This window comes from Cyphomyrmex costatus, unplaced genomic scaffold, assembly GCF_001594065.2.
Source record: "Cyphomyrmex costatus isolate MS0001 unplaced genomic scaffold, Ccosl1.0 scaffold187, whole genome shotgun sequence".
Taxonomy (NCBI): Eukaryota; Metazoa; Arthropoda; class Insecta; order Hymenoptera; family Formicidae; genus Cyphomyrmex; species Cyphomyrmex costatus.
The window spans coordinates 294,459-305,327 of NW_017275900.1; the positions used below are offsets into that span (position 1 = coordinate 294,459).

A 10,869-nucleotide genomic window follows, 5' to 3' on the forward strand; every position below is an offset into this window, starting at 1 on the left:
AATCTCACACGAGTGTCTTCGCATCCTGTAAACTGTAATTATTCAATATATATTACACTTAATTACAGAATACTTTATAGCTGATTTATATAAAAAAAAAAGAATATACGCGTAAAAACATTCATACAAATGGAAAAGTTTAATGTAATCGTGCAGCTGTTACATGAAAGAACACATTAATATAAATAAAATATACATTAGAGATGTATACATCAAGATGTGTCATTCTTATATTTATTATCAAATAGAGGAAATAGGAAGAATATATTTTATTTTAAATTAAAATAATCCGTTGCTACTTTATTTATTAGATTTGTTCCTATTTGCTTTTTTTTGCTCTTTTCGCTTCTCTTTCTCTTTAGCTTCATGGATACGCCTCTTCTTTCGCAAGAGCCAGATTTCTTTAGCTCTTCCTTCTCGACCTTTCATCATACTCTGGTACAATTTACGGTGTTTCTTCTTAATCATCTTTTCTCTGAGACGGTACTCCTGCTTCTCCAGTCGGGCTTCCTCCCACGGATTTTCCTTCATGATTTCACCAGTCTGTACCTTCATTTTCTTCTACAAATTTATAAATATTGTGTGATAGCAAAAATAAATTTTTTTAGATTATTTTAAGAGATAATGTAAAAAACTGTAATAACAAAACCTTTTGTAACTGAGCTTGTTTCTTCATTTTCTCTTTCTCTTTTTCTTCAGCAATCTGTACATCATTATCATCATTCTCTTGTATCTCTTCCATTTCTTCATCACTTCCTGAACTCAAATCGTTCTCAGTTTCAATTTTGTTTTCTTCATTCCCGTTCTTATCTTCTTTTCCTTCTTCTTCTTCTTCTTCTTCTTCTTCTTCTTCTTCTTCTTCTTCTTCTTCTTCTTCTTCTTCTTCCACTAATCAAGATAAAAAATATAAATTAAATATAGAGAATTTTATGTATAACATTTCAATACACTCATCCAAAATCAAAATCATACAATTGTTTAATTTATAATCAGGGTCCATGAGAGCACGTTCTTCTGGAGGAATGTATGTTTGATCTTGTCGATTCTCTGTAAATGGTGAGAGATGAGGAGGAAGTACAGCACCCATTAAGTATTTTTCTATAGGCAATAATTCTCTCGCATTTACACTGTCAAAAACCCATTGTGGTTGTATATAATATCTAAACAAAAATTATATCAATAGTTCAGAAATGTTATATGTACATAAAAGCAATAAATCAATATAAAACAAATAGTACCTCGATATATATTGTTTATTCATGCTTGGTCTATCTACAATCTGATGAGTTATCGTTTCATCATTCTCATCAAAAGTAGCTCCAACAAAGAGTAACTTATCCCAAGATACTTCTCCGCCAAAGCAACGTAAAATAAATACTAAAGGCTCTCTGGGAACTTCTCTATTAATAAAAATTTTTATGCCTTTAAATAAATTTTTCAGTTTTCTTATTTTTTCAGCTTCTGCCTTAGCAGCTTCTATTTTGGTAGCATCTGTCTCCTAAAAAATACAATCAATGTATTTAGATTTCACATGTATAAAATTACCAAATATAAAATTAATTAAACGTTTTAAACTTACATTAGAAAATTGATCTATTTCAATATCGTCATCTTCAGTCGTTGATATTGAAGAATTCAAATTGATTAACAAAACATTTAATGCACTTATCCTCTCTGAGACATATGTTTCTTCATCAACTAGCGTTTTTTCAATGTTTTCTGTGCATAACAAAATATTTAATTTTATATTTAGATAAAGTTTTATACTTCAAATAATAATATAACAATAATATATTTATATTAATAATCTTACCAGAATTTATCAATTTGGGAGGATAATGTAAATTCAATGTATGATACAATCTGTAATTTACAAAACCAAGCATCACAATGTAAAATTCTACAAATGTTGACATGACCTTAAAATCAACCTCATTCTTTGCTTGAGGCTCGAAACAAAAATGATGCGGCACTATCCATGTTACCGTTTGCCCTTTTATCTCTGCCTGATAGTAATATCCTTTAATGGATACAAATACTTTTCGCAATGCTTTGGCAGCAATGACAGCATGAAGAAATTCAATTGTTAATCTCCTGCATAGTAATGACTGATCTCTTGGTATATGAGGCAATGATGGAAATGTACTAAATAAAAAACAGAGAGTCAGACAATCATCTAAATCACGCAATGCATCTATGAATGTTGGATATCGCTCCTTGACTATATGATCTATCTTTAATGTGGGATGGTTACTTAAATATCTTTTTACTTTGGCAAAATCTTTCATTGCCTTTGCTCGTCCAATTTTTTTATTAAAAATCTGAAAATATATGCTTATAAAGTACATAAATATAAAACGCATAATATAAATGTTCGATTCTAATAAATTGTCATACCTTATATTCTCTCAATTTCCATATGATGGGTTCGTGCATCAAAAATTGAATATCCTTTTTGTGATATAAGGTTTTAATGCCAGGTTCGCCTTTCTGTGCTCTTTTACGGTTACGTGGCTCTCTTGGGTATATGCCTTTCAATATACATAATTTACGAAAATCATTTAGTGTCAATTGTAATTTTCTAAGAGCAGCTCTCCTTGACATAAATTGCGCTCCCTCACCACTTTGATACTGTAAATTTAGAAAATATTGATTTTAATTCATAATAATGTTATTCCATTGAGTTTCCATAAAAATTTTAGCATAACCTTATCTACTCATAATATGTATCATATTATTATGACAGATTTTCACTCACCTTTTTTTTACCTATTACAACCATTGTAATTTTTTATATTTAATACTTAAATATTAAAAAAATATGCGCTGATATATACAAAATACATAAGAAATTAACACATAGCACATATGGCACGTGTAGAGTAGTATGTACAATGCCGGAATCGGAAATCTTCTTCTTTAATTAATGGCTCCAGCCTCAAAACAGTAAATAGGAAGTCAATACAGATCACGTCACAAATGAAATTCTTTATTAAAAATATAAAATTAATAATATAAGCAATAGACTGCCGTGTAAAACAAAGTGCTCAACGTAGAGCTAAATGCTCAAACGAAATGGGAGTGACACTAGGATCCACAGTATAAAGGGATGGGCGATTTTTATCGATTAATCGAATACACCGATTATTTTTTTTTAATTTATCGATTATTTTCACCGATTATTTTTTCGTCCGATTAATCGAAAATCAATTTTTTTCCCTCAACATCGGTAAACTGCCAACTTAAATTACGTTCAGAAACATGACCCGAGTGCTCTGTGTGTCGTCTTAAGTTGACGCACACACTTTCGTAAGTCCGGATCTACAATAGACGTTTTAAGAGCCTTAAGCATGCAGTTACAGTAGAAGGAATAAGAAATTTGAGCCTATCAGAAACTATGTATACCAATGTATCCGATTTCTGATAGGTTAAAGCCCGAGAACAATGCGAGGGAATAGCGATAAGTTCCAACCTATCAAAAATGTGTATTCCGGTGTATTCGATTTCTGATAAGTTGAAACTTATCGCTATCGCTATTCCCTCGCATTGTGTTTCCAGCTTAAAGGTGGCTTTTCATGCTGACGTTTGACGCTCATTTTCAATATCAAAACAGATCACGTAATGAAAATTGACGAATAGCGAATATGACGCTTTTTTTTATTATGTGATTTGTTTTGACGCTGAAAATGAGCGTCGAGCGTCAGCATGAAAAAGCACCTAGAGTTGTGTTATAGAGTACAAGAACCGACCAACCACAGGCGAGTATTCTCTCGCTCGAGCATCGTCATCGTGCGGCATTTGTAATTTTGTACCGCGCGCGGTGAGGTGAGGGGGCAGCGGAAGGCAGAGACGATTCGAAAATCGGTCGAAAGTTACAACAATTTATGAATGTTCACTTTGTACTGACACCTTTAATTAATAATATATCAGTTACTTTTCGTGGTAATATATCATTATTACATAAAAAGGTTTAAATTTTTATGTATCCTTTTTTGAACATGACTTGAACTTTTCATTTTTTATTAGTTTGTCCTTGTTGTTCGCCAATATTAAACAAGGATGAGATGATCACTGTGTCGCACCGTGTCGTTTGTTGGAAGGCACCCTGTAATTGGTCAGAACTTCGACTCTTGAACTTCTTCGCTGAGATAGGACTATTCCTTTAGATCTAAAAATATAATCCAATCAACGAGACGAATCATAAAACGGTTGCAAAACTGTTGAATTTGCTGAACGCAGCCATTATCCAACCGCGTGCACCATGATAGGCAGATACAAAGGTCAAAAGGTGAAAGGATCGTACAATATAAACAGTAAACAAAACTCGAAACTATTATTTAATTTCCACGTACATATGGAATTATGGACACTGAAAATATAGATGATTTACCAAAAGGTATATAAGAATTATAAAATAAAATGTAAAATTAATAGGTTAACTTTAAATAGAATCGTTAGCTTCGTAATTTGTAATTGTTTTCATAAAACTCGTAAGAATTTATACTGGTGTTGTAATTCTATGCATGTATATATCGTAAATGTCCAATTCGTAAATATCTACAATTTCTTTTAATCTTACGACTGAGTTGTCTATAAAGATATTACATTAATTATAAGCATTTGTAAATTCTTATAAGTCTATAATGGACCTTCTACAATAAGATACTAAGTTTTAAATCTTAAGTTGTGAGGAATTGATCAATCGCAGTTGAATATGATATAGGCCTTCTACAATAAGCCATACTTAAGTTTTAAGTGTTAAATCATAAGAAATTTACCAATCACAATCGAATGTGAGAAGAATAATCGACTGTGAGTGGTCAATTTCTTATGACTTAATACTTAAAACTTAGGTAATGGCTTATTGTAGAAGACCTAATAAGAATAATCGACTATGATCGGTCAATTTCTTACAGCTAAAGATTCAAAAGCGTAGATAATGACTTATTGTAGAAACTCTTATTGTACAGGTTTTTTACAATAAGCCATAAATCAGAAGTTAAAATTAAAAGAGAGAGCTAGAAATTGACCAATCAGTCAATTATTCTCACATTCAACTGTGATTTGTCAATTTTTAGTTTTTACTTGATTTATTACTAATGGCTTATTATTGTAGAAGTTTGACAAGATTAACAAGTTGTAAGCTTTATGATTATACTTAGAATTTATATCTATAAATATTATTTATTCAACATAAACATTTGTGCAATTTATATTTTAATTCTACATATGTGTATAACAACAAAAAACTAATATTTATATAAAATTTTAATTTAATAAAAAATATGTGTTTAATTAATAAAATACTATTATTAGGACATTTATATTTTGTTATTATTGTTAATCTTAGAATATATTTTTATAAATCTTTAAAGATCCTAGAAGACACACAATATATTTCCGAATAAATGATGAAGACCCATTTCCAGTGGAAGGATTGACTACATTTGAATATGTTTCTTTAAAACGTATGTAAAATAAAATTACATAACACATCTAATTATTTATAATTACAGAAATACTATATTTTTAATGTTATTTTAGATAATAATAAGAAAGCATATTTATATGTTCAAAACATGATTAAATCCAGAAAAATATTCATCGAAAATGAAGAAATAAAAACATTACATAGATCAACAGATGATATTGATTAGTATGTATACTTTAAAAAATCTTTATATAGTCTACAAAAGGAGTTATAATTAAATCATAAAGAACTGACGATCACATTCAAATATGAACAGAATAATCGACTGTAATTTATCAGTTCTTAGTCATTTTTTACGACTAAAGATTATGCCTGCATTGAGTTTTGACGCGTTTTAAGTGTTTATAATTATGATTTTGTTTTTGTCATTCAGTCAGTAGGTATTAAATAAGAATAGAAGTACTCTCTCTCCCTCTTTCTCTCTTCTCTCTCTTAAAAATGTTCAACCGAATGCAGCTTACAACTTCTATTGTAGAAGTAGACTTTATATTATTACAATTATAAGTCCTGAAACACAATAGATGTACTAAGATCCAAGCCATAAGATGTTAACCAATCACAGCCGAATGTGAGGAGAATAATCTATTAGGATTGCTTGATTTCTTACGGTTATTTACGGTTTCTTAAGGCTTGTTATATCTATTGTGTTTCGAGCATCCTTATATTATACTTGTTGCGTTTTTAAAAATATTTTTAGAAAAATTAATTATTTTTTTAAGTGATCTCGTTAAATATGAAACACAATCTTCAAAAAGCTTTTCGGGAATAGCTTCATTTAATAGCAGCATAAATTCCTTGGATGAACAGATTGACAATGAGTCTATGAAATCAAATAGTTCAACAAGTACAGAGAAAACCGGATGTCAATCTATAAGTGATGATGATTGTCAGGAAATATCTGATGAAACTCAATCGAACATATCTGTACTTAAACAAGGAAATATACGTAAGTTCTTATTCTTTCTTTTGGATTATAGCATACGAAATGTATAAAACCAACAGTGACCCTTTTTAAGAAGCCTACAGACCAGAGCGGCGCAGCGGTGAAGCGGCGAGCGATAGCCAACGAGAGCCATGCTTTTACGCAATTTTACGCAAAAGCATGGCTCTCATTGGCTATCGCTCGCCGCTTCACCGCTGCGCCGCTCTGGTCTGTAGGCTCCTTTACACCGAGCATTTGATACGCGTATTAACTAGTAATTTTCTATTAAATCATCTTAAGTTCAGCAATGTATTTAAAGAATAATGTGTTAAATTAGTAAAATATGCATCAAATAATTAATGAAATACACATATTATGTATATATTTACACATAACGCTGAAATTAAGATAATTCTATAGAAAGTTACTGGTTAGTACTCGTATCAATTGTACGATGTAAACTAGGCCATTACATATTGCATGTTTTCTTACTGGATTGCTTGCATTGGGCGCGTTCAGTGGACTCAACAATTGAGTGAGCGCACTCTGTTATTGGTGTATTCTTTTAGATCATCCAATCAGAATTTTAGATCTAGAAGAATACACCAATAACAGGGAGCGCTCGCTCAACTGTTGAGTCCGCTGAACGTGCCCATTATAGTAAGTTACTAGAATTGCATTACATTATTGGGTGCATCCAGAAACACGACCGCTTTTATTAAGTACTCAGAGAGCTCTTGCATCTGATTGGCATATTCCGTTAGATTTAAAAATGTAGACCGAGTAGAAACAGGTACAAGAGCCAAGAGTTCACTGAAGGCCATTATACGTAAAAAAATTTTAGTAGTAATCGTAAGATCTTAAGCAAATCGGCCAATCACAGTTTAGCGTATTAAAATGTGAGATCGTAATCTTGATTGTGATTGGTCGATTTGCTTAAGACCTTACGATTACTACTAAAATTTTTGTGCGTGTGATGGCCGTGAGCAGTGAGCGCCTGAGCAATCGTACTTCTGTATGCACCTATTGATTACGTATAGATCTAAAGCAATATCCTGATTAAATTTATGTTTTTAATTACTTAATTATGGCTTAAATTTATACCTTATGTGACTCTGGCACATTAGTCTGAATCTACAATAGATGTTTTAAGCCTTAAGCCGTAAGAAATTAACTAATTACAATCGAATTCGAGAAGAATACTCGACTACAATTCGTCCATTTCTTATGGCTTAAGACTTAAAATTCTAATGTAGATCGGACTTAGCGCGATGTACGATGCAACATGTGATGGACGATATCCAATCAACGTACTGCTTTTCCAAGAGAGCTGTACGTTTATTAGATATCGCGTGTCGCATATCGCGTAGAGATCTTATCTCTAATGTCGCGTATCACATCGCACATTGACACATTGTACTGGTGTGCCTTAAAAAAAGTTTTTATAATTATCCCGGTATTCAGAGTCAGTTTTTATATTCAAGACCGTCTTAAGTTCAGTCTTGAGATATTACGAACCAATCAGAAGGCCGCTTTAGCGTCTTAAGATATACTTAAGCCGATCTTGAAATAAGAATCGACTATGAATACCGGTCGATGACCTAGTTTACACCCAGCCGTCCAATCCCGATTCACTTCAAAGTGAAGTGAAATTTCTTGGGTGTAAACGGATTAGTTTCGACTGATTTCAATCCTCTTTTCTCAGCGGAGTAGAGCGAATCCGGTGTAAACATTCCATAAATCCACTCCACTTCGAAATGAATCGGGATTAGACGACTGGGTGTAAACTAGGTCTATGAATAGCTGCTTTGTCAGTTTGAACACATTTATTAATTCTTTTAACGATTTACAGACCAAAAATATTCAAGTCTTGTTTGGAATTTTTTTGACAAAAAGACTGATTTAATGGCTCGTTGTACTTTATGTAATAAAGTTTTTAAACATTGTGGGAATACAACAAATCTGAAACAACACTTGGAACGAAAGCATTCAGTATTATGGTGTGCAAAAGTAAATGAAAGAAAGCGTAGTGCTAGTAATATCAGTTCTGCACAAAATATTAATATATGTAAATCTAAAAAAATGAAACTTTGCGATAAGGTAAATAATTCATGTATAAAAATTTATCAAGCAAATGTAAATGAGTGAGAACTTGAACATAACTAAATGTTTTACAGACAAAACTGACAAAAATCAAGGATGCATTTGAGAGAACTAACTCTTTTATAGGTATGTATAGAATTAAACACATTTACACATATTTTAGAAACTTTTTATAATCTAATAAAAATTAATTTTAAAAAATATTATTACTTTAGTTGGTGACAAAGCTGATAAAATAACAAATGCTATTTTATATATGATTTCGGTTGATAAAATGGTATTGGCGACGGTTGAAAATAAAGGTTTTCAATATTTAATGAAAATAACTGTGCCTCTTTACAAGTCGCCGAGCAGAAAAACAATAACTAAATTGATAGAAGCCAAATACAGATCATTAAAAGAAGATTTTATAATTAACATTAAAAAATCTATTTGTTATAGTCTTACTTGTGATAATTGGACAGATAATACTAATCAAAGTTACCTTGGCGTTACTATCCATTATGTAACAGAAGAAATTATCATGAAAACTGGTTACATTGGTATTTTCCCTTTGTATGAAAATCACACTGCTGAATATCTTTCTGATTCTTTAAATAGAGTTATTGACGAATTTCAGTTAGATCGTTTAAAGATTACAGCGATTATTACAGATTGCGGAGCAAATATAAAACTTGCGGTTGAGAAAACAATTGGAAAACACAAACAATTGTTTTGTTTTGCACATATTATGTCCCATATTGTACCAGATGCTCTATCCAATATTTTTCATGCTCAAGAAATTATTAATAAAGTAAAGAACATTGTTACAGTTATAAGAAGAAGTGTTGTCGCATCCGATAAATTAAAAAGTTTGCAACTACTTGACGGAAAAACTGAAGGAACAGTGTTAAAATTAATACAAGATGTACCTACTCGTTGGAATGCAACGTTTTATATGTTAAATAGATTTCTTGAGCTTGAACAATATGTTTATCCGGCAATATCAAAGTGTAATAATCCTCCAGATATGTTAAAACGTGATGAAATTCAGATATTAAAAGATTTAGTATCGCTTATGAAACCGATTGAAAACGTTATTACTGAAATTAGTGGGCAATCATATCCAACTTGCAGCGTTATTATACCTTTAGTGTATTGTATGAAATGTATAATTCATGATAATAGACCTAGTACAGAGATAGGAATTGTATTCAAAGAAAATCTTCAATCAGCGATTGAAAATCGATGCAAAAATTTTGAAAATAATGAAATAATGAGCATTGCCACAATACTTGATCCTCGTTTTAAGAAACTACATTTTGAAAAAGCTTTAGCTGCAGCAACTACAGTATCTCGAATTGAATTATTACTAAAAAAAAATACAACAAAAAAAAACATTAACGAATTAAATATCGATCTCAGTAACGAAAACTATGATGATATATGGAATATTCACGATCATTTGATAGCAAAGAATAATAATAATTCAAATGAAGATTTAACCGAATTAAGACAATATTTGCGCCAAGCAGTCATTGAACGTAAAAAAGATCCTTTCCAATACTGGAAATCGGTAAAACATACTTTTCCATTGCTGTATGAGCTAGCAATAAAATATATCAGTATCCTTGGTACTTCAGTACCATCCGAAAGAATCTTTTCTCAAGCTGGTAATATAAAAACCGATGAACGAAGTAGATTAACTGGTGAACATCTAAATATGTTGTTATTTCTTAGTTCCCTTGCTTTTGAAGATTGGAAATTGGAATAAATTACTTCCCAGTAAAGTAAACAAAAAACAAGAGTTTTGGACTTGACAATGGCTATATGAACCCATTCCTATCTATTTCAATCTCTTAGGGATTGAAATAGATAGAAATGGATTCATATAATCATTGTCGAATCCAAATTCTGATTTTTTGTTTACTGGATTTATTTTCAATATTTTATATTTTTTTAAATGCTTATAATTATATTTTCATATATAAATTATATCTTAAATCTTACATGTGATATTACTTTTGCAATATGATATCGTATTGTACCTGGAATTGTAATATTGTAATACTTAGTAATATATTATATTATATATAAGTAACATTGTATGTATGTACATACTTAAGTAATACTTATATTGTAACACGACAATATAACTTTTATGTGATATTAAAACACATGGATATCCGTGTTAAAACAATAGGTTCTAAAATTTCTTTATCCTCATTGGTCAAATTTCAATCTCTAATCTCAATCTTTAATATGTAATCTGATGTCGACCTAAGGCATACCGTGAGAATTAGCAAATCACAGTCGAGAATTCTTACGAACTCTTAATTCTGATTGGCTTATACTTACGATACCTTTTAAGTAA

General features: G+C 30.8%; 1 protein-coding gene across 1 annotated transcript; it reads right to left on the reverse strand.

Annotated features, from left to right (window-relative positions):
• Nucleotides 1-294: 294 nt before the first annotated feature.
• On the reverse strand, nt 295-3,304 carry LOC108772365 (pescadillo homolog). The gene is given in 8 exon segments (XM_018537886.1): nt 295-561; nt 650-852; nt 973-1,160; nt 1,239-1,498; nt 1,580-1,719; nt 1,814-2,321; nt 2,398-2,631; nt 2,759-3,304. Coding segments are annotated over 8 exon segments (1,818 nt in total). The 5' UTR covers nt 2,783-3,304; the 3' UTR covers nt 295-300.
• Between the last annotated feature and the right edge of the window lie 7,565 nt (nt 3,305-10,869).